Raw genomic sequence first — 25182 nt, forward strand, 5'->3', positions numbered from 1 at the left:
TTGAACTGGGTTCCGTTGTCAGAGATTAATGCATAGGGGATCCCGAAGCGTGTTATAATATGTTCCCATGTGAACTTGATGACCTCTTCCTCCCTGATTCGAGTGAGCGGAACAACTTCGACCCACTTAGTAAAATAATCTGTAGCTACTAGAATGAAGAGCTTACCCCCTTTTCCCCGAGGTAGAGGTCCAACAATGTCCATTTCTCATATAGAGAACAGCCAAGGTAACTTCATAGGGTGGAGCTCGCTGGCTGGTTGCAGGTGCATGGGGGCATATTTTTGGCATTTATCGCATTTCGTTACGTACTTCTTACAATCTTCCTGCATCCTAGGCCAAAAATAGCCCTGGTTGATCACCTTATTGGCAAGTGACCGTCCTCCCGAGTGGTTGCCACAGATCCCCTCATGAATTTCAGCCATTATGAGCTCGGATTCCTCCTTTCCAAGGCATTTCAGAAGTGGTCCTCCGAACGATATTCTATAAAGTTCTCCTTCGACGAGTGTATATTTTCCGACCTGTCGTAACATCTTCCTGGCCTCAACCTTGTCCTGTGGCAACACCTTTGTGTGTAGATACTGCGTGTATTCGTTTATCCATCCCGAGGTTAGCTCCACCCGTGCACATTCTCTTTCATCGTACTCAATGCTTGCTTTAGGTACATATTCTACCGGTAGAACTCGTCTTTCCGTTCCCCCTAGCATTGAAGCGATGTAGGCCAATGAGTCTGCATGCCTGTTTTCGTCCTTCGGTATCTAACATATCTTTACTTGGTCAAAATTTTCAATTTCTCGATTTACCACTGTTAGATATTTTGCCATACGCTCGTCCTTTGCTTCGAATTTACCATTGCACTGATTCGCTATGAGTTGAGAGTCGGTGCATAGCATTATTCGGCCAATTTTCAATTCCCTTACCATTCTCAGCCCATTGATAACTGCCTCGTACTCAGTCTCGTTATTTGATGCCCCATATCCGAGCTTGATTATCTTCACCAGTCTGTCATTGCTCGGTGTTACAAGCACTATTCCAACCCTCGAGCCTGAATAATTTGACGAACCATTGACGAACATCCTGCAACTCGTATGTTTGTCCCATAATTCCGTTTCTTCTGCCACCTCATCCTCGTCCTCCAACTTTTCCTAGTTTGGATCTTCGACCGGGAAATCAGCGAGGAAGTTTGCTAGCACTTGCCCTTTTAATGCCGTTCGTGACTCGAACTGTAAGTCATATTCTCCGAGAATTATCGTCCATCTCGCCATTCTCCAGGACTTTTCTGACCTATGCATCATTTTTTTCAACGGGCTATCTGTCACAACTCGGATGCGGTGTGAAAGAAAATAAGGCCTGAGCTTGTGTGTTGAATAGATGAGCGATAATCCCACTCTCTCTGTCCTCGTATACCTTGGCTCTCATGGACCTAGTGTTTTGCTGACGTAATAGATAGGGTACTCCCGTCCTAAGTCTACTTTGAATAACACCGAGCTTATCGAAGATGAGCTTGTGGCCAAATAAATTCCTAACTCTTCCCCTTCCTCTGGAGAGCTAAGGATTGGCGACTGCCCTAAGTATTCCTTCAAGTTGTTAAACGCTATTTCGTATTCTGCACTCCAGGCGAAGCTCTTTCCTTTTTGCAATAGCTTGAATAGTGGATGGCATCTGTCGGATACTCTGGAGATAAACCTATTTAGCGCAGCTATTCTTCCTGCTAATTTCTGTACCTACTTTTGGTTACTAGGGCTCGGCATCTCCACCAAAGCCCGGATTTGGTTTGGGTTGGCCTCAATGCCTCTCCTGGTGATAATATGCTCGAGGAATTTCTCAGAAGAAACTACGAATACCCACTTCTTCGGATTCAGCTTCATTTGAAAACTTCTCAACCGGTCGAAAGTTTGCTCGAGGTCTGTCAAATAGTTTTCCGCTTTCTTGCTTTTTACTAACAAGTCATCGATATACACCTCTATAGCCTTTCCGATCAACCCTTCGAACATTCTCATCACGAGCCTCTGGTAAGTGGCCCCAGCGTTCCTCAAGGCATGACCTTGAAGTAGAACAGCCCCTGCTCGGTGATGAATGACGTTCGTTCCTGATCTTCCACTGCTATGGGGGATTTGATTATACCCCGAGTATCCGTCCATGAATGACATTCTCTCATGCCCGACCGTAGCGTCGACCAACCTATCGAACCTTGGCAGCGGAAAGCTATCATTTGGACATGCCTTATTAAGGTTTGTAAAGTTGATGCACACTCTCACCCTCCCGTCCTTATTTGGCACTGCCACTATATTGGCTATCCATTCTGGGTAATCTACTTCCCTGATGAACCCAGCCTTTAATAGCTTCTCGATTTCCTCATTTACCCCCTGCCTTAGACGGGGAGACAGCCTCCTCGGCTTCTGTCGAACAGGTCGGAAGTCTTAATCAATGTTTAGTCTATGGCACGCCACCAAGGGATCAATTTCGGGCATATCCTCTAACGAACATGCGAATACATCCTTGCTTGCCCTCAGAAGCTGGACCAATGCTGCCTTCTCCTCCCGCAACATTGTGGTGCCAATACTAACCAGCTGTCCTCCACCATCGTCGAGGTCCACCATCTCAACTTCCTTAACTGTCGCCAACCGCTCCTACCATGGCTCCTCTTGTTACTACTATAATGTTTCTCCCTCCATAGGTGGCTCCTTCCTCTTCTTCTGAGGAACGGCCTTGGCATCCCGTCATTGGTTTAAGGTCAGGTGGAAACACCGCTGCGCCATCTCCTGGTCACCTCTGATTTCTACTACTTCTTCTTGGCTTGGGAATCGAATTACCTGGTGATACGTTGAGGGGACTGCCTTCATCTCGTGTATCCATCTTCGCCCGAGGATTGCGTTATAGGCTGAATCCGTCTCTATCACCACAAACCTCGTCATCACCACTTTTGACCCCGCTATGACTGGGAGTGTAATTTTGCCCACCGAACTGCTAGGAGCCCCATTGAAACCGTAGACCATGGTCTGGGTGGGTTCCAAACTATCTGAAATCCCCATCCTTCTTGCTCTACTCAGGAAAAGGATATCAACTGCACTTCCTGAATCCACCAATATTCTACGGAGCTCGACGTTCCCAACTAGGAGTGCGATCATGAGTGCGTCTTGATGGGGCATCACCGTTCTCCTCAGGTCATCCTCCGTAAAAGCTATCACCTGTGCATTAACTCCCCTGCCTATTGTCTCAACAACCCGCGCCTCCGATATAACTTGGTTTATGCCAACCATATGTCGGATCTTTCTTACTTTCTCCCGAATGTCCTGCCTAGATGGCCTTCCAGCCCTCATTACTTCCGTGATGGTATGCACTATCCTGCGTTCCTCTAGCTCGCGTCGTCCCCCTCTTGCCGACCACTTAGGTCTGGGCTTCCGGCCATCTCCCTCGGGGGTTTCCCTTCTTTTCTCTCTTCCCGACGATACATACCTTTTGAGCTTCCCTGCTAAAAGTGCCCTCGATCCGCGGGGTGCGCGGATCCGCTTTTGACTCTTGAGGTTTGGGAGTCGCCACCTAGTTATTGTGGTCTAGGAACCAAACTGACTCTAACATGGATAAAAAGAACTAATCTACCACAAAAAATCTGAATTCGGGGATCATGTTACGGGGTTGGAAGGTGTTAGGCACCAACCCCGCCCGGCCAAAGCCGGTCTCTACTAACTTTCCAAATATATCACATTGCTAAAAACCTAGATAAAAATAAAAAAATTACATACCTTTCCAATAGCAAGGATTTTGTTCCCTCAGATCTGACAAAAAGAGCTCCTTGTACTGTACTCCCTTGCTTCGTTCTGTCTCCGGATTTGACTTCGGATCTCCTAGATCAAGGTATCTCCTTGTTTCTGAATCTGAACTCTTCAAGTTTGTTGCGGATTTTGGGATGTTTTTGGAAGGCTTTTAGGTGTTCTTTAGGCTAAAATCGAAGGAGGGATGTTAGGTAAGGAGTTGGGACTCCAAAACTAGGGTTTATGGGAGGCTAGGGGGGCTTCTAGACCTACTTCTCTTAGGGCTTATGATTTGATACGAAAATAGGGTGTGAGCACCTCTATTTCTAGAATTTTTTTAAGGTTGATTTGGATAGAGTTAGTGTTTAATTAGAGATCTTTTAATTAGAGTTGTGTTTTAGTTAAAATTGTTTTAGGTAGAATTGTGTTTTAATTAGAATTGTTTTTAAGTTAGAACTCTATTAGATAGAGTTATTATTTAATTAGAATTCTATTATGACTTTTGGTCTTATTTGATTGACTTTTAATGTTTTGACTTTAGTCTTAATTGATTGACTTTTAATATTTTGACTTCAGTCTTGCTTAATTGACTTTAATTTTGACTTTAGTCTCACTTGATTGACTTTAATACTTTGACTACAGTCTTGCTTGATTGACTTTAAATTTTGAAGAACCCCCTTCCATTATTTCTTTAATTCTTTGGACCCCCAAATGGAGGGGTCCTTAAAGAAATATCCCACGAACCCTCAACAATTTTACCTGAAAGTCCGATTGATCGATTTTTTAGGTTCAAAATTTTCAATTAATTTCATCAATGTTTCACTTTAATTATTTAATATTTTATTTATTAATTTCGGAATTTTTTAATTATGAAAATTGTGAAATTACCGTTTTACCCCCGGAGAGGACTTTTCACGTTTTAAGTCGATTTTTAATGTTCTAGGATGTTTTAGAATCGATTTTTCGTAAGGAATTCAATGGAAATATTATTTTGTGTTATTTATAAAAATTTTTGTGTGAAATGATTGTGAACTTTATGAGGGGCATTTTCGTAATTTTGTCAAATTCTGTTAAAATTGGTGAAATGATTTATTTGATTCCGATTTGTTATTTTATGTGTTCGAGAGAGTTTTCGTAAGCGTAACGTAGGCTCTAGGGTTGTTTTGAGGTTAGGGGTATTTTGGTAATTTGATAATTGTTTAGTGATTTTTATCGTAAAGTTTCTTTTTGGTCTACAAGATGATGATTTCTATGTTTCTGGGGTCGTATTTTCCTAGCATAGTGTGGTTTCTAAGGTTTTGTCAATTCGAGATACCTCATCCGGATTTCAGAAACACATCTGGTAACAAAATAAAGCAATGGAATACACATCCATCATTGGGAATCATTGCAATTGGATTGACGAGTTGATTAATCAGGCGAGTGCAAAAATGGGGTGTCTACAAATGCCTCTCTTTGGCAGAGGGTTGAAGCAAACTAGATAGCAAATCTATTTTGGTAGATAGTGCGATATCTAAATGTCAAAGCTAGTGACAGTTCATTTTGCAGCCTGATTTAGCAATTCGTCGGGGTGTTCGGATCCTTGAGAGTAAAGCTCTCCCCGAATTAAAAGATTGTCAGGTCCTTGAGCGAGAGCTCTCACTGACAGTGTCAGATCCTTGAATTTTAGAGAATTCTCCCTGACTAAAAAGTGCAAGTGTGTGCACTGTGTGAAATTGAGTAAAACAAAACTCGAGAAAATTTGAATGATATTTGAGACAAATCTGAGCAAAAGTTGGGAGAAAGTTAAATGTCCTACTCTACCTACTCTAGGTGAAAGAGTAATAAATTTATATTTTTTTGAGAGTCTTATTCTACCTACTCAGAGTGAAAGAGTAATGCACTAAATTTTTTTTTTGGAAGTTCTACTCTACCTACCTGGAGTGAAAGAGTAATGAACTATTTTATTTATTTATTTTATTTTTTTTTGGAAGTTCTACTCTACCTACTCGGAGTGAAAGTGTAATGAACTAAGATTTTTAGAAGTCTTACTCTACCTGCCTAGGGTGAAAGAGTAATGAACTAATTTTTTAGGAGTCCTACTCTACCTGCCTAGGGTGAAAGAGTAATGAACTAATTTTTTTTTTGGAAAGTTCTACTCTACTCTACCTACTCGAAGTGAAAGAGTAATGAACTAAATTTTTTTTGGGAAGTTCTACTCTACCTACCCAGAGTGAAAGAGTAATGAACTAAGCTTTTTAGAAGTCCTACTCTACCTGCCCAGGGTGAAAGAGTAATGAACAAATTTTTTTGGGAAGTTCTACTCTACCTACTCGGAGTGAAAGAGTAATGAACTAATTTTTTAGGAGTCCTACTCTACCTGCCCAGGGTGAAAGAGTAATGAACTAATTTTTTTTTTTGGAAAGTTCTACTCTACATACTCGGAGTGAAAGAGTAATGAACTAATTTTTTAGGAGTCCTACTCTACCTGCCCAGGGTGAAAGAGTAATGAACTAATTTTTTTTTTTGGAAAGTTCTACTCTACCTACTCGGAGTGAAGAGTAATGAACCAAGATTTTTGAGAGTCCTACTCTACCTGCCCAGGGTGAAAGAGTAATGAACTAATTATTTTGGGAATCCTACTCTACTTGCCCAGGGTGAAAGAGTAATGAATTAATTATTTTGGGAAGTTCTACTCTACCTACTCGGAGTGAAAGAGTAATGAACTAATTTTTTTGGGAGTCCTACTCTACCTGCCCAGGGTGAAAGAGTAATGAACTAATTTTTTTTTTTTTGGAAGTTCTACTCTACCTACTCGGAGTGAAAGAGTAATGAACTAATTTTTTTTTTGGAAGTTCTACTCTACCTACTCAAAGTGAAAGAGTATGAACTAATTTTTTCTGGGAAGTTCTACTCTACCTACTCGGAGTGAAAGAGTAATGAACTATTTTTTTCTTTTTTAGGAAGTTCTATTCTACCTGCCCAGGGTGCAAGAATAATGAACTAAGCTTTGAGGGAACAAACGGGGGATTAACCTCGCATTTGACTTTTTTTTTTAATAAAAAGTTGGATTTTATGAAGGTCTGGTAAATATTTTAACTCTCTTTGAATCTGAGGAGTTTTCAAAATTGCTATCAAGAGGGTAACCTTTAATGCAAAGTTAACCTTATCCTTTGGGGTTGAAATTGACCAGGCATCAGAACAAAAATGCCCCTAGTTTGACAAGGAACATTGCACTAGGGATAATTGAATATAATTTGAAAATAAATGCCCCTAGTGTAAGGGGGGAAACTGTACTCTTTAGAAAAAAGGAAGTGCCCTTGTTATGAAAGTTTGAAATCCTTGATTACCGCAAGCGCAATAAAGGTTTAACTTTTAATTTTGACTTTTTATATTGAAGATTTTGAGTCAGGCTCAAAGACATTGGAACAAAATAATTCTTTCTAAAATTCATCATAGAATTTGTTCTTTCTCCCCGTCGGTTCGCTTATGGACATGAAACTCTTCAGATCAATCATAGACGAGATACTTGTATCCACTGAGTCTATATTTGGTTCAAACTGGGTATTGAAACTTGATCATTCGGACTTCTGATATTTCGACTCGGGCTACCTTTTCAGCTTCTCAACTCAACGGAGATTTTCTTTTATTTTTTGATAGCTCTAAGTTTTGCCTAGATTGCCTATCCAGGTTTTCAATCTAGCGAGCATGCTCTAGATTTTGCCTAGATCGTCTTTTTAGGTTTTCGATCTAGCGAGCTTACAATTTTTTCTTTTTTCCTTACTTTGATTGTTGCCAAGGTCATCCTTTAAGATCTTCAACCTTGCGAGCTTACCTTAATTTTTGCCTAAGCCGCCCTTTTTGGGTTTTCAACTTAGCAGATTTTTTTCTTCTTCTTCCCTTCTGAACTTCTGGAGTTGCTATCTGATCATGCTTTACTATCTTCCTTGACTTCTCGCACGGTACTTAGGAGGACTTTCATGGGTAAGCTTAGGACTAGGTATAAAAAGAAAGGGATTTTGAGGCTCAAAAATCCAAATGCCCCTTGTGTGACATTTCCTTTTAAATTATTTTCTTTTTCCTTGAATTTTCTTCCCCACTTTGACAATTTTTTCTTTTGGATTTTTTTTTATAGATTTTTTCTTTGTCAGGGAATCTATTTTTATTTTTTTGATGTGGTCGGGCCTGAAGTAATTTCTCAGGTTGCCTACGTACCCCAGAATTTTGGGATCAGACCAAAACGTAGTTCGAATATTTTTCCCTCCCTTAGGTTAGGTGATCGGGCTAAGAAAGAAGAAGGCATAATTTTTTTCTTTTTAAAAAGGCTGCGAAAGGGTTGAGAAAGGATATATTGAACTGGGTAATAAGAGAATTGATTCGGCCAAAGATGGCCTCCTTAATTGTAGTACCGTTTGATTTGGTCAAGGTTGGTTGATTCTGGTAATTCGATTCCATCATGATCTTGAAGTCTAACAGTTTTTCCAGATAATATTTCCTTGATGATTGAATCTCTCCAATTGAGTTCAAACTTTCTATGATCGAGAAGAATACTCAAAAATTTTTTTGGGTAGTCTGATGCTTAGATCTTTGATTTATAAGTGATGAACTTTGACTTTCTTGTCAAACATGCAAGTGACTCCTCTCCATTGACAGACCCAATCTGTTTCTAACAATTAACTTCTATCAAGACCTTGAGATACAGGATTTTCCCTTTTAACCGGTAAGATTGCTTCCATATCATACTAGAGTGACTCTAGTAAAAGACTGTATTGAAGTGTAATATGTCCATAATGCGAATGGTAACTTTTCTAGCCAATCCCGGTGTGATATGTGATTGACACATTTTCACGATGATAGTCTTAAGACTCTTAATAACTGCTTCAATCGTTCCATTGATCTGAGGATGGTAGGGGGATGATTTGTGCTTCCGGATCTTCAACTTTAAACATAGAGTAATGATTTATGCTTTGAAGTACGACCCATTATCAGAGATCAGTTCAAAAGGTACCCCTATATCGACTGATAATATGTGATTTGAAACTCAAGATGTAGTAAGGATAATGCTGATACATTTTATAACATATTCTTTGATTCCATCGATATAGACGAGTATCTATTCCGTGTTGAACAATACCCAAGCTTGTACCTAACATACCCTCATATGATCACACGAACAAGTCTTTTGAAATTTCTGAGTAAATTCATTATCCCCTAGTGTTCCTTTAGGGATAAGATGGTTTCTATTTGAATTTCTTTAAGAATTATTTTTTGTTTCAAGGTCAAAGACCTTTCCTTTCTCGATTAAAAGTTGAGCCCGACTCTTATCTTCTTGTTCAGAAACGAAATCTATCAAATTATTAGTTAATTCGTTAATGCGCTCAAGGTATTCAAAAATTTTCTTTATCCGATCAATTTCAGATGGGACAACAGACACCTCTATAGACTCGATGAACTAACTTGACTCAATAGGAAAGAGTAGACTCAATCTAATGAAGACATGACCTTGCTGGAAAAAGGGACTCGAGCTAACCCAAATGACTCATGAAAACTCAAGATAAGTACTCACACGAGTTTGATTAGGATTGAGGACTGAGATATTGCTTATAACCAGTAGGATTGAAGCACTATGATCTTTAAAGAACAACTGGACGATGTTGAGAAATTTTGAGGTCATTTCTGACTGTTGATTTGATATTGACGTTTACTCTAACTGACCGGATTTACAACCCTAGCTAGACGATGGACGATTGAGCTTAGACACAATGATAACCCTTAAACCTCTTTGAAGGTGAACTTAACCAATTTCAGTGTCACCCCTTTGATAACATTTTAAATGAATCCTGAGATTTTATTGAATTTTGTGCACCAATCCATTAAACAATTCATTAATGTAATGATTATTCAGAAAAATAATTTTATTGCACTCTTGAAAAATATTGACAAATAATGTTTTCATTGAATAAAAACTTCCACAAACATATTTCAATAATTTTTCATGCAAAAATAGATTTTTTTGTAAACAATTTTTTTCTGAAAAATATTTTTCTTCATTTTCTTTTTTTTAGAAAATATTTTCTTTTAGAAAACTTTTTGGGAAAGCATTTTCTTTTGGAAAATCTTATTCTTCCGGAAAATATTTCACTTTTGAAAAGCATTTCTCTTCTGAAAAATATTTTTCTTTTGGAAAACATTTTTCTTCTTTTAAAATAGGTTTAAAATCCGAATCAGGAAGAAGTTTGAATTTCATTTTGATTCAAATGGCTCGGCCCATAATGATCGTTGGATCGAGATGGACTGGGTCATTATTGTAAAAGAATGGATTCTTTATTGGGTCGGTGCACCCATTTTAATTTTCAAAAAAACAACATTTGATCCTTGAGGACAATCATACACTCTGATCTACACCATTCACATCACTCACATACATTCATCAATCAACAGGCTCCATTTAATAAACAACCCGGGAACACCCACGATAAGTTCGAGTCGTGACCTACTGGGAAGGTTTCTAGACTCTAAGCTTACTACGTGCAATGCATTTTTATCTGGCCACTCTTGCCCAAGCACACCTATATACCTTTCGATACGTGGTGACTTGGTTTGATATACCGTATAGGTGATAATCTAAAACCTCAATTCACTTCTCTGAAACCAAAAACAGCCAGTTTTATCTCCAGTTGAGAGGTGGCGCACAATGCTGAGTAAGGGCCCACTTAAATACCTCTCGTCTAGAATAGACGTAGTCTATCCCCCTCGTACAGTAGGGTACAACGGAGCAAGATCTTGCTTAGGCACCGGTTTTGACCAAGAAGTGCAATTGATATACTTAGATTATCTTTTATACCTATAGGGTACAAGTCAAGAGTTGTAGCTTTCATAAATGATTTGGCATCCCACAAGGGGACCGACCACGTACTAGTACTACATTGGTAATCGGGACATGTGACTGTGTGGCTCACAATAGGTCAAAGGCTCAGGTCAATCCAGCTTGGGTGCATCAATACATCTCTCAGAATCACCTGATTAGATGGTATTGATGCCCCAGTTTGATATACCCTAAGGTACGTGACTGGAGTTGTGGTTTTCATGAATGACGTCGCATCTCCGAAGAGATCGGGCCACGCACTAGTGCCACGTTGGCTATATAGGACGTGTAAGTGTGCAAAACAGTAAACGTGCATCTGGTGTGTGCAAAACAGGGTGGAGTGTGCCCGGGACCTTTTTCAAACAAATGGGCCTATGGATCTAATCAAACCAATCATACATATAATAAAAATTAAAATCATTCAAATCATATGAATATTCAATTAAGATCACATTATTCCCATCACATAAGCACATTAACATTACGATCAACATCAATCATGTATTTCAAGCAAGATCATGGTAAATTAATCAATAAATATGGCATATGATAATGATCAAACAAACATTGCAATAGGCATAATTTTTATAATTTTTAAGGTCCAATCAATGATCACTTTTGGGTGATCCCAAATAAATCGAGATTCCAATAGGTGTTACATTGATGATAGAATGATAATGGTTGAGATGAGCTCACTCTCAAGAACATTAATTGTGCCAACATTAGATAAATTCAGATTTTCTGTGAATTTGGAAAATACAGTCCGAACTTACATCGATGATATCTAAGGCTCCCGATAACGAAATCGAGTGAAATCAAGTTTTAAATTAATCTACTCGATGAGATCTACATTTTATTAATAGGTGTCCAGACTTAGTTCTCACCAGAATGTTCTGTAAAAACGTTTTAACGTTGCTGTCCCAACTTTCATTCAGAAATAATTCCAGATTTACAGATTGAACTTGCATCGATGATATCTAAGACTTCCGATAACGAAATTGAGTGAACTCAGATTCTAAATTAATCTACTCGACGAGATCTATGTTTTATTAAAGGCTCCCAGACTTAATTCTCACTAGAATATTATCTAAATTTTTTTTAACATTGCTGTCCCAACTTTCATTCAGAAATAATTTCAGATTTACAGATTGAACTTGCATCGATGATATCTATGGCTTCCGATAACGAAATTGAGTGAGCTCAGATTCTAAATTAATCTACTCGACGAGATCTATGTTTTATTAAGAGGATCCAAGACTTAATTCTCACTAGAATATTCTCTAAAAACGTTTTAATATTTCTGTCCAACCTTCATCATTCCATCATTTTCATAGGTCAATTTGAATCTTTCATTATTTAGGGGTCATCAAAAAGTGATCCTTAATTGGAAAAAAAAATGCAATACCCAAAATCATCTACAATCACAAAAAATAAATACAGAAAAAAAATAAATAAAATAAATCCAACTAAATAATAAAAAAATCTAGGTCATCTTGGCAATGCTCCGATACTTGGGGTTTTTCAAGTTTGATCCTCAATAGTCCCCAGTGGAGTCGCCACTGAAAGCGCCCTCGATCCGCGGGGTGCGCAGATCGCTTTTGACTCTTGAGGTTTGGGAGTCGCCACCTAATTATTGTGGTCTAGGAACCAAACTGACTCTAACATGGATAAAAAGAACTAATCTACCACAAAAAATCTGAATTCGGGGATCATGTTACGGGGTTGGAAGGTGTTAGGCACCAACCCCGCCCGGCCAAAGCCGGTCTCTACTAACTTCCCAAATATATCACATTGCTAAAACCTAGATAAAAATAAAAAAATTACATACCTTTCCGATAGCAAGGATTTTGTTCCCTCAGATCTGACAAAAAGAGCTCCTTGTACTGTACTCCCTTGCTTCGTTCTGTCTCCGGATTTGACTTCGGATCTCCTAGATCAAGGTATCTCCTTGTTTCTGAATCTGAACTCTTCAAGTTTGTTGCGGATTTTGGGATATTTTTGGAAGGCTTTTAGGTGTTCTTTAGGCTAAAATCGAAGGAGGGATGTTAGGTAAGGAGTTGGGACTCCAAAACTAGGGTTTATGGGAGGCTAGGAGGGCTTCTAGACCTACTTCTCTTAGGGCTTATGATTTGATACGAAAATAGGGTGTGAGCACCTCTATTTCTAGATTTTTTTAAGGTTGATTTGGATAGAGTTAGTGTTTAATTAGAGATCTTTTAATTAGAGTTGTGTTTTAGTTAAAATTGTTTTAGGTAGAATTGTGTTTTAATTAGAATTGTTTTTAAGTTAGAACTCTATTAGATAGAGTTATTATTTAATTAGAATTCTATTATGACTTTTGGTCTTATTTGATTGACTTTTAATGTTTTGACTTTAGTCTTAATTGATTGACTTTTAATATTTTGACTTCAGTCTTGCTTAATTGACTTTAATTTTGACTTTAGTCTCACTTGATTGACTTTAATACTTTGACTACAGTCTTGCTTGATTGACTTTAAATTTTGGAGAACCCCCTTCCATTATTTCTCTAATTCTTTGGACCCCCAAATGGAGGGGTCCTTAAAGAAATATCTCACGAACCCTCAACAATTTTACCCGAAAGTCCGATTAATCGATTTTTTAGGTTCAAAATTTTAAATTAATTTCATCAATGTTTCACTTTAATTATTTAATATTTTATTTATTAATTTCGGAATTTTTTAATTATGAAAATTTGAAATTACCGTTTTACCCCCGGAGAGGACTTTTCACGTTTTAAGTCGATTTTTAATGTTCTAGGATGTTTTAGAATCTTTTTTGTAAGGAATTCAATGGAAATATTATTTTGTGTTATTTATGAATTTTTTGTGTGAAATGATTGTGAACTTTATGAGGGGTATTTTCGTAATTTTGTCAAATTCTGTTAAAATTGGTGAAATGATTTATTTGGTTCCGATTTGTTATTTTATGTGTTCGAGAGAGTTTTCCTAAGCGTAACGTAGGCTCTAGGGTTGTTTTGAGGTTAGGGGTATTTGGTGGTAATTTGATAATTTTTCAGTGATTTTTATCGTGAAGTTTCTTTTTGGTCTGCAAGATGATGATTTCTATGTTTCTGGGGTCGTATTTTCCTAGCATAGCGTGGTTTCTAAGGTTTTGTCAATTCGAGATACCTCATCCAGATTTCAGAAACACATCTGGTAACAAAATAAAGCAATGGAATACACATCCATCATTGGGAATCATTGCAATTGGATTAACGAGTTGATTAATCAGGCGAGTGCAAAAATGGGGTGTCTACACCTGCTTCAACTATATCCTGGATGATATGGCGTAACTTGTAACAGTCCTCGGTGGGGTGGTCCTCGGCCTCATGGTACTCGCAGTACAGTTTTTCGGGTTTCCCCTTATACCCCCGGGGTGGCTGAATGAAATCGGGTTCGCTCTTTATGTGCCTCAGTATCACAGATAGTTTTTCATTGAGTGGTGTATACACCCGGCCTCTCTTCCACCTTGACTGCTCATTCGGTTCTCTCCACCTTTTCTTATTTCCTTCCCCTCCGAGATGAGTTGGTGCCTTTCTTGCTTCAATTCCCCCTTCGCTATTGGCCATTGTCTGAGCGCTTCGTTTCCTGCCCTTCACGGATTCCTCTACGAGGATGTACTTCTCCACCTTTGAGTACAAATCTTCCAAACGAGTTGGGTCAGATTTGATCAGTGACTCATGCAACCGTGTTCCAAGGATGACTGCAGCGATGTAAGCCGCACAGGCGGTTACCTCGTCCATGCCTTCTACATCCAACGCCTTCATTCGAAAATGAGTTACGAATGACCGGATACTCTCCCCGACCTCCTGTCGAAGGTTAAACAGAGTGTTAACTCCGACCTTCTTCCTTCGCAGATGTATGAACTGTCATAATGGACCCAGCTGGTAACGCCTGGAACCACGTCATGGCCCCATGCCTTAGAGTTGATGGAAATAGCTTGCAGAGTAACGGATCATCGTTCTGGTACAGCACCATCTAGCTTCGATAATGCAGGATGTGGTCCATAGGGTCTCTTGTTCCGTCGTAAGTTTCAAACTTCGACATATGGAACGTTCTTGGTGGTTCTGAACTTATTATCATTGGCGAGAACGGTGTCCCTTTGAGCTTATGGATTGCGTTCCGTACTTTTTGCGCGGGATCCTTCCCACGTGCAAGTTCCTCATCCCTTCTTCTTAGCATCTCCTCCACTTCTCTTCTCGTCATTAGGTCCTTAACTTCTGAACTTCCTTGCTGCGTTTTTACTGCTACTGAATCTTCAGTCCAATCTACCTCCGTCCGCGCTGTTCGGGCGTCTGATCCCTGTTCTACTCCGCACCTGGGCCTTCTTCAGTTTTCGCACGCTCGCCCAGCCTTTGCCTGAGTTCCTCGTTCTCCCTTCTTATGTTTGTAATCTCATCATTCTGTTTCTCCAAACCCCTGCGCATCTCCTCCCTCATCTCTGTGAGTAAGTTGTACATTACGAGCATAGGGTCTTGCGCGTTTGGAGGTGAATCTGCTGGTAAGGGATTTGATGGCTCTCCGCGTGTTTCGCCTCTAGCTCTTCCCATTTTGGTCGTTTTTCTCCTTGTAAGTTTTCCACAGACGGCGCCAAATTGTAGATGCTGAAATTAGCTCTACACTTTTCCTCTCTCCTAGCTCGGGCGGACCTGCAAACCAGCCCACTCCGACGATCAAGTTAGACAAATTGATCAATGTAATTTAATTTTGAGAGAAGAAGAATTCGAACCCCTTTTTACCCTTAGTCCTCTTCTTTTTATAAGCATTGAGCTTGACCGTTTTCTGTGCCATCCTTTGAAATGACCCAGGGCAGTTAGTTTGCTAAGGACAGTTAGCTCACTCCCTGACATGTCAGCTGTAGGAGTTGTTGCAACTGCCCTGCCACTTTTGGGATAATTAGAGCTGATCTGACATGATGTGGGTTGTTAGAGCTGTCCATCAATGGCACATCTGTCAGATCTATCTTTTCGACATATATTGTCATTGTCCGGACTACTTAATTAGTCGGTGGCTCAGGTCTGAGCTGGACATCCGTGCATCCGACAAGTTTAATTAACTGGGCCAACGTAGCAGTCTATCCGAGCTTAAAATCATTAATTCCGGGCTTTGCTCGAGCCACGTGTCCATGTTTAAGAATTTCCTCTACAATGCACATCATCAGAAATAGGAGGTACGTAATAATGCCCATGTTATGAAAAATAATTATGACAGGATAGCATATAGTTATCACCAAAGAATTAAAAAACAATCTAATGTTATTTACGAGTTACAAAGAAAACCTCAATAAGAGGAGGTAAACCACAAAATGATAGGGCATATGGTCAACAGAGTAAAAAAAAAAAAAAAAAAGCCAATGAAGCATTGGTATTAAGAAAAACATCAAGATCATGATATGATATAAATAACCAAAGTCTCAAAGGGAAATAAAATCACTTTCATATCAGCACCATAGATAGCCAACAAAAGTTAATAATTATACAAAAAATGGTACACTAATATGAAAATAGATGGACCAAAAAAGTATCATGGAGAGGCACAAACCTATTTGCAGTGAGCTTTAATGCTTACTATTAAGACTTCAAACCAGATGCAGTCTTAAGCCATGTTCCATGCTCATTGCCCTAATGTATAGAATAAAAAGAACCATATTAAGCTAACCACTCATAAAACTTCATTACTCTAATGTATAGAATAAAAAGAACCAGATTAAGCTAACCACTCTTAAAGCTTTGGGATCCATCCAAATATCTACAGTCTGTACCTTTAACAAGCATTTGACATGACGAAAAGATGGGGATTAAGCTCTCATGAAGTCCATGTTAGACATTGGTGAAGCCTTTTTGGTTTTCTCTATGAACATTTGCATGCCATTGTCTATTTTGTATTTATTTAACGCTTTCATTTTTACCATATATGATGACAACCTCATCTACAATGCTTCCAGCATTTGTAGGTACTAGAACTGATGATAGAAATCACCCCACATTGAATATTCACTAAAGAATATTGATTGATGTTATAACCCTTATTCATAACCAAGTCCATCTCCAAACGCATTATCCATTATCCATAAATCAAGTCCATTCCCTAAGCCACATACCAAGTCCATTCCCTTACATCCTCCCAAAAGGTGACACATGTTAATCTCCCATAAGCCCTCAATACCCAATGCTTTAATTTAATAGGAAAGTCAATTTTCCCTTGTGAAAATCTAATAATACCCTTATAAAAAAATGTAGTCAAATAAAAAAGATTCTTTGATCTTTGGTAATAATCCATAAAGTTGAGAGAACTTCCAATCATACCCTCAAAAGGTAAGAATCTTCAGTACATATATGGAGCTCTCCTATTAGTCAATTTCAAAAATATACATCTACCCCTTGTTTTATGAGTTATTTACAAATGAACTAAGGTCTACTTTTCACCTACCACTCTACCTTTACACATGTCATTCCATTACTTACCCTCTCAAAAATACTTTTGTTCTCCAATTAGTCCATTTCAAAAATATATATATCCACTCTTACTTTATGAGTTATTTACAATTGAACCAATTTCTACTTTTCACCTACCACTCCACCTTTACACATGTTACTCCCCTACTTACCCTTCCAAAAATACTTTTTGTTCTCTCACCTCTATTTATCGAAAAATCAAAGATAAAAAATGGTTTTAGGGTTTCTTCTCAAATGTGACCTTTACCCGTATACAAATGAAAAATCTAATAAGAAATACCATAACCCTCATGTCCATTCTCTTTATTTTTATGGTTATACCCCTTTACCCACAAAAATTCTCTAAAAACTCTATAAATACCCTCATTTTCTATGAACAAGGTATGCTCTCTAACTCCCATCTCTCAACCTAAAACTTTATCAAAATCCCTAGTCATTCTCACATCCCTCAACCTTCAACTTACTCAACCCTCAATTACATTTATCAACTCTCAAGTTCATTGATAAGGTCCCAAAAATTTAATTTTGGGACCGTAATTTCTCGAATTCTATCACATTTTAAATGTTAGTTCTTATTAATAATTGCAAAATTAAATTGATTCTCCAAATTAATGAAGTTAATGAGATATTAATGCTAATTGTAGATAAATAAAACGCACGAGGAAGTTACCAAATGACGTAACAAAGTCGATTACAATGTGTGAGCAAAAATGAGAAACTTCGTCGAAGATGAGCAGCAAAAGCTGTCACGTCACCGCTCCGCGGTGTCACCCTAGTGTTCCTCGGTGATCTCAAGGAATCTTGCCTCGAGATTTGTATTGAAGTTTCTAGAAGGCTCGGCCGTTGTAACTGAATGGTCCGTTTGAATCAAATCATATGGAAAGTTGACCCAATAACCCGATTACGAATGTTATAAATTAGACGGTTGATTTCAAAGAAAGGACTCATCTCTGTTTCTCTTATTGTAATTCTCTACAATTCTCTGTACTTTTCTTTGTTCTTTGATAGAACTCTTGATTGTAGTGAGAACATCAAGAGTTATTTCATTTATTAGTTCTTATTGTAATTCTTTTAAGAAGCCATCAAAGAAGGAATCAAGTTGCATATCTATTTTACATCATCTTCTTCATCTATTATTTTTTATTTTCTTATTGCTGCAACTATGAACCCTGCAATGAGTGGCTAGATTCTCCTTAGGGAGGTCAAGAATGCCAAAGAAAATTCATCCCTCTAATGTAGTTTTAATTCCTTATTTTGCTTACATGTTAACTATTCTAAAAATTCTCCTATGATTAGATAATCTAGTTTATATTTCTGATTCAAACTTTGGTAGCCATTACTTAGATAAGTTCAAGAACGACTATACTCTGTGAAGAATCTTAATATAAGTTAGGCAATGTCAATCAAATTAGGATTTTCATGAATAACTTTTGGTTACTTTCGATGATTTAACTGCCCCACTTCCGAACCATGAGCAATGACTTGCTCCATGGATTGAGTTATTTTTAGAATTAATCTACATTATGGATGGTTTGTAAAGGTTGGATTGACTTCTCTAAGCCCTCTTTCTTACATTTTTCAATCTCTATTTTCTATTTTTATTTCAATTGCAAGTTAATTTTCATCTTATTTGTGCAAAAAATGTGTTTTGTTTTTAAACTAATCTGTTTTATTTTCAACTCAAATTTTAAGTGAATCCCAACTGTCCCTGCGGAACGAATTCAACTTTTCAAAGTTTCATTTTAAGTATTTGTTCATCTAAAATCTACATCAAGTTTTTACCAACGATCAAATTGGAGCTGTAGTTGGAGACAATGGCTTGATTCATTTTCAATTCGGAAAGAGTCTGAAATAGATTCGAAATAGAATCGAGACGTTTTTGCTTGAAACAAAAGCTAAAATAATAGAAATTTTTTTCAAAATAGTTTTATTACAATCCTTGGAATATCATAAACTATTTCCAATTAGAAAAATCAATTTTCATCAAAATTTCACCGCTCAGCGGTAGCCTCCTAGTGCTCCGCGGTGACGTGGCAATAGTTTTTGCTGATTTTTGTCGAGCAAGTTTCTGATATCATGGACATTGTAATGGGCATATTTGTTTTCTTTTCTTAGCATTCAGATTGGAATAATTGTGTTATTTTCAAGTGAAGGACTCGACGGAAGTTGACGAAAGGCGACACGTGGAACTTTTATCCACTGAATTGGTTCCCTCACGAAGAAGACAGTAAACTTCCAATTTTCTTTTCATTTTATTTCTCTTAGAAAATAACTTATATTAGGAACTTGAATTTGTAACAATTTTTTATTGTATCGGAGAAGGCTCAGATTGTAATAGATTTATAGACGGACGATAGTGAGACGAAACTGTCTCGGCCCCTCAGGTTCGTACACCAAATTTGATGTTGGTGGCCTGAGTCGACTCAGCTTGATCATCCCCCGTCTAAAACGGGTGGTAAAATTTCGAAACACTCGTGCATCTTTCGCTAGTGAGTTTCTGTATTGATTTTGAGTGACTAATCTATACACCTTGGATTCACACATAGTAATAAGGACACCCTTACGAGGATGGCACCATAAGATAAGAATCAGATTTCATCACCGATATCTTGCCCTTCTAGGAAATCAAATTCACAGCTACTTAATTAATTAAAATTGATTAGATTTGACTCTAGGCACTGTCAAGCTCACTAAGCAAAGCTAATCAAAGTTGTACCAACTGTACTTCTTGATCGTGAACAATGCCTAAGCGCAATCCTACCTCGTAGTACAACATGTATTCGGGGGATAGACACACGTCTATTCTAGACGAGAGGTGACTTAAGAGTGCCCTTGCTCAGCATTGTGCACTACCTCTCCCCTGGGGATTAAACTGGTTGTTTTCGATTTTAGAGATTTGGGTTAGAGGCTTTGATTAATCCTTTGAGCCAGTTAGGAGCTGTCTAGTCATAGGAACCCAATTCTCACAGGTGAATTTTTCCCTCCTATTGTGTGTAATTCTGTAGTGTATGTTAGGTAGGGGATCTCAAAAAAATCCAATTATATTTGATCTGGAGATTACAAGGTTTCATCCACTACTTAAGGTTAGACGCGAAATCAACACTGTTCTCACTCCACCAGTCCTAGAAATGGATCCAAATCCACTTCCACCTCATCACATCCATGAGGATCAGTGGACTCTCAATGAGTTGTTCGCTCCTATTACTATCAACTCTCCTTTGTGTATAGCTTTACCTGTTGCAAATGTGGCACAATTTGAAATAAAGGCAGCAACCATCAATATGCTGCCCAAATTCCACGATTTTGAGAGTGAACAATAGTACAATCACTTCAATAAATTCTTGACCTTATGCTAGACATTTCAAAATGGTCACCTTGACGATGAGAATGTCAAGCTTAGGTTATTCCCTCTCTCTCTCGAAGACCATGCTGTGGCATGGTTAAACTCCTTGGCCTCCAACTCTATCACTACATGGGAGGAGTTGTCGAGAAAATTCATGGCCAAATTCTTTTCAATGGCGAAAACGGAATAATTCAAAAATGCCATTCGAAACTTTAAGGGAAGACTAGATGAAGTGTTATCTCAGACTTGAAAAAGGTTTAACGATCTTCTTGTCAAGTGTCCGCATCATAGGATATATAAAGCCCAATTAGTTAATTTCTTTTATCATGGTCTCCTAACAGCCCAACGTATTCTTTTTGAGTCTATGCATCAGGGTAAATTCATGAATTAGACTCCTAATCAAGCATATCAATTCTTAGTTGAACTAGTTGAGAATGCTCGAAATTGGAGCACAAACGTAGGGGATTTCGATAGAGAAAATTTAGGAGCCAAGAAACCGGGCATGTATGAGGTTAAGTCTGATCCCAATCTCAAGAATATTATGAATAGCCTTGTAAGTATCTTACAGAGTCTCAGTAAAAAGTTCGACGCTTTCAGTGTCAAATCCAATTTCCAATAAGCTACTCCAATTCTACAAGTTGCAATAGAGACATTTTCATGTCAGTTGTGTGAGAACTTTAGTCATTCTACAGAGAATTGTCCCACATTGACTGCGTCACAGTCAGAGCAAGCCAATACCATTGGAAATTACAGCACTTTTAGAAAACCCACTCCTAACTCCTACAGTCAGACGTACTATCCCAATAATAGGTTTCACCCTAATTTTTCATATCGATAGAGTGAACCTATCCAACTACGAGGTCTTCCAGGTTTACAGAAAAATTCCAACCCGCCAATCTCATTCCAGTGCGAACCTACCTTTGGTTTCGCAACCATCCTACTCTTCATATCAGAATTCTGATCAACGGGTGATCGTTGTCGACCCTATGACCAACTACTTTACTCCCGTTACTCAAACAAACTTGGCATTGGAATCAATGATGGCTGAGATATTAAAGCAACAACAACAACTCATATAGACCACCCAGAGCTAGTCTTAGATCAATCAAGTAATTGCACAAGACATTAAAAATTTAGAGGTTCAGATGGGTTAGTTAGCTTCATCCATAGGAGAGAAAAATAAAGGCCAATTTCCCAGTCAAACAGTGCCTAATTTAGCAGGAATTGTTCAAAGAGGATAGTATAAAATCAATAGTCAGGCAGGTCCCTCTAATTCTGTTCAAGCCGTCCACACCTTACTATCTAGTAAACTAGTGGACAATAAATTTAAAATGCCTGAGGAGGTTCTAACCAAAGAAATGACCTCTAGTGCACTTTTCACAAAAAAAAAGACCAGTCCAAGGAAACACCTCCACCTCTCGAAAGTTGATTAATCGTTCCAAAAGCCCCGTTCCCTCATAGACTCATAGACAATAAAAAAAGGAAACAATTGGAAGGAATTTTAGAAGTGTTTAAAAATGTTCAAATAAATATTCCCTTCCTTGACGTAATTCGTTAGATTTTTTCGTCTGCCAAATTTCTCAAGGATCTTACCACGGTAAAGCGAAAAACTCATGTGCCAAGAGAAGCTGTGATGATAGCTTAGTATTCCTGTCTGATTCAGTAGACAATTATTCTAAAATTCAAGGACCCAGGCTATCCTATAATTTTTGTGCACATCGGAGATACAATGATTGAGAAATGTCTATTAGATCTTGGGGCCAACGTGAATCTTCTTCCTTTCTCAGTCTACCAGCAATTAGGTTTAGGTGAACTTAAACTTACGGATAACACTTTGAGTCTAGCAGATAGATCGGTGAAGATTCCAAAAGGAATAGTGGAGGATGTGATAATTAAAGTGAAAGATTTCTACTTTCTGGCTAACTTCGTAGTTCTTGATACTGAACTTGTCATTAACCCAAATTCTCATGTTCCAGTCATCTTAGGAAGATCTTTCTTAGCCACTTCCGATGCAGTCATCAAGTGTCGCAATGGTATCATGACCCTAGCATTTGGGGACATGAAGGTCAAAATGAATGTCTTCCAAAATAAGTTTCAATCTATTGACATGGATGGTTTGGAAGAAGTCAACATAATCGACACCCTGGTCAATAGCACTTTTGAGGAAGTGAAAAATAAGGATCCGCTAGAAGAGTATTTTGGTCAATTCGGCCTTGAGTTTGATATTGAGAAATCATTAGGGAGGTGAACTCTCTTCTTGAATCCGTTCCTGTGATGGATTAGCAGTCAAAAATCCAAAGTCTTTCCACTATCTCGTCATCTATAGTTAAAGAAATTCCAAAGCTTGAGTTGAAGCAATTCCCTGATACGCTGAAATACGCATTTCTGGGTAATGCTAAAACTTTTCCCGTCATCATCTCTCCCAATCTAGAAAAATCACAAGAAAATCGGTTACTTGACGTTCTGCACAAAAATCGAGAAGCTATTAGTTGGACCATAGCTGATATTAAAGGCATCAATCCTTCTATGGTCATGCATCAGATCCATCTTGAGAAAAATTTCAAACCATTGAGAGAACCACAGAGACGACTCAATCCGGTGTTACAAAAAGTAGTCCGAGGAGAGGTCATCAAACTTTTAGATGTGGGTATTATATACCCCATCTCTGACAATTAATGGGTCAATCTAGTTTAGGTTATTCCAAAGAAATTAGGTGTCACAGTTGTGAGCAATCAGGACAATGAACTTATACCTACTCGTGTCCAAACTGGATGGAGAGTTTGTACAGACTACCAAAAACTGAATATGATGACACGTAAAGATCACTTCCCTTTCCCATTCATCGATCAGATGCTCAAACGTTTAGCCGGTCATGCTTATTATTGTTTTCTTGATAGATATTCGGGATACAACCAGATCCCAATTGCTCCTGAAGACTAGGAAAAAACTATGTTTACCTGTCCATTTGGGATCTTTGCCTATCAATGCATGCCTTTTGGGCTATGTAATGCCCCTGCCACCTTTCAAAGGTGCATGTTGAGCATATTCTCTGATATGGTCAAAGGTTTTCTTGAAGTCTTCATGGATGATTTTTCTGTATTTGGGTCGAGTTTTGACGACTACTTGGATAATTTAAAGTTAGTCTTGAAAAGATGTCAAGAGAAGCACCTCGTACTAAATTGGGAGAAGTGTCACTTCATGGTCACCTCTGGAATAGTTTTAGGACACATTATTTCTCAAAAAGGAATTGAGATAAATAAAGCTAAAATTGATCTTATCGCAAATCTACCTCCACCTAGTACTGTTAAAGAAATTCATTCGTTCTTAGGACATGCAGGGTTTTACAGAAGGTTCATCAAAGACTTTGGGAAAATTTCAAAACCCCTGTATGATATATTAGCCAAAGACACTACTTTTGAGTGTTCTACTACTTGCTTATTAGCCTTTGAGAAACTAAAAACAGAGTTGACCTCAGCACCTATTATCCAATCACCCATTTGAGGTGGTGTGTGAGGCATCCGATTACGCTATAGGTGCTGTATTGGGGCAGTGAGTCGAAAAACTCCCCCATGTCATTTAGTATGTCAGCAAGACCTTAAATGATGCTCAGCTCAATTATTCTACCACCGAGAAGGAACTACTAGCAGTAGTTTTTGCCTTAGATAAATTTCGATCCTACCTCATAGGGTCCAAAGTAGTCATTTTCACGGACCACGCAGCACTGAAATATATTATTTCTAAAAAGGATGCCAAAGCAAGGTTGATAAGATGGATCCTTCTCCTGCAAGAGTTTGATCTCGAAATTCGAGACAAGAAGGGATGCGAGAATGTGGTTGCAGACCACTTATCTAAGCTAGTAGTTGAAACTCTCTCTAACTCTCTCCTAATCTCTAAAAATTTTCCTGACTAGCAAATCATGACGATTTCTAGTTCTGCCACACCTTGGTATACTGACATTGCCAACTACTTGGTGACAGGTCAAACTCCCATTTCTTGGCAGAAATAATATTCTCGAATTCTGTCACAATCACGCCTGTGTTGGACATTTTGGAGGAAAGAAAATAGTAGCTAAAATCTTACAAAGTGATTTTTATTGACCCACAATCTTTCGTGACGCTCATCTCTTTGCTAAATCTTGTGATAGATGTTAAAGTCTAGGAAAAATCAATCGAAGAAATGAAATGCCCCAACAACCAATTTTGATCATCGAAATCTTTGATGTTTGGGGTATTGACTTCATGGGTTCCTTTCCCATCTCACATAGATTCCAATACATTCTAATCGCAGTCGACTACGTGTCAAAATGGGTTGAAGCCATAACGTGTTGAACAAATGATCATAAAGTTGTTGTGCAATTTCTCAAAAACACAGTGTTTACCCGATTCGGAACTCCTTGAGCCATCATCAGTGATGGAGGAAAACATTTTTTTAATCGAGTTTTTGAAAGCTAAATGCACAAGTATTCGATCACTCATAAGGTAGCTACCCTGTATCACCCACAAACCAGTGGGCAGGTTGAAATTTTTAATCGTGAAATCAAAATCATTCTTGAGAAAACTATCAATCCTACTCTAAAAGATTGGTCTTTAAGATTATTTGATGTCTTGTGGGCCTACAGAACGACGTTCAAAACTCTTATAGGAATGTCCTCTTATCGACTAATTTTTGGTAGAGCTTGTCATTTTCCAGTCGAACTCGAGCATCGAGCTTATTGGACAATCAAACATTTGAATTTTGATCTATTGAAGGCTAGAGAACTTAGGAAACTTCA

General features: G+C 38.3%; 2 protein-coding genes across 2 annotated transcripts; both read right to left on the reverse strand.

The window, feature by feature from the left end:
* Positions 1 to 206: 206 nt before the first annotated feature.
* On the reverse strand, positions 207 to 704 carry LOC147401575 (uncharacterized). The gene has a single exon (XM_086444410.1). It carries the CDS (start codon positions 702 to 704, stop codon positions 207 to 209), a length of 498 nt encoding a protein of 165 aa, XP_086300536.1.
* Positions 705 to 2717: 2013 nt separating this feature from the next.
* LOC147401576 (uncharacterized) lies at positions 2718 to 14591 on the reverse strand. Its single transcript, XM_086444411.1, has 3 exons — positions 14456 to 14591; positions 13873 to 14361; positions 2718 to 3433 (listed from the first exon to the last, which is right to left on the reverse strand). Exons 1-3 carry the CDS (start codon positions 14589 to 14591, stop codon positions 2718 to 2720), a joined length of 1341 nt encoding a protein of 446 aa, XP_086300537.1.
* Positions 14592 to 25182: the final 10591 nt, after the last annotated feature.

This window comes from Akebia trifoliata, chromosome 5, assembly GCF_017979445.1.
Source record: "Akebia trifoliata isolate Shusen 1 chromosome 5, ASM1797944v1, whole genome shotgun sequence".
Taxonomy (NCBI): Eukaryota; Viridiplantae; Streptophyta; class Magnoliopsida; order Ranunculales; family Lardizabalaceae; genus Akebia; species Akebia trifoliata.

What these genes read in the sequence shown, in the direction of transcription:
- LOC147401576 (XM_086444411.1), bottom strand. Translation starts at nt 14,591, where the DNA reads ATGGTGCTGTACCAGAACGATGATCCGTTACTCTGCAAGCTATTTCCA. An exon ending in TACATCTGCGAAGGAAGAAG is followed by an intron (nt 14,362 to 14,455) that starts GTCGGAGTTAAC and finishes CGTTGGATGTAG; the next exon opens with AAGGCATGGACGAGGTAACC. An exon ending in CCAGGATATAGTTGAAGCAG is followed by an intron (nt 3,434 to 13,872) that starts GTGTAGACACCC and finishes CGTCGGGAAGAG; the next exon opens with AGAAAAGAAGGGAAACCCCC.
- LOC147401575 (XM_086444410.1), bottom strand. Translation starts at nt 704, where the DNA reads ATGCTAGGGGGAACGGAAAGACGAGTTCTACCGGTAGAATATGTACCT.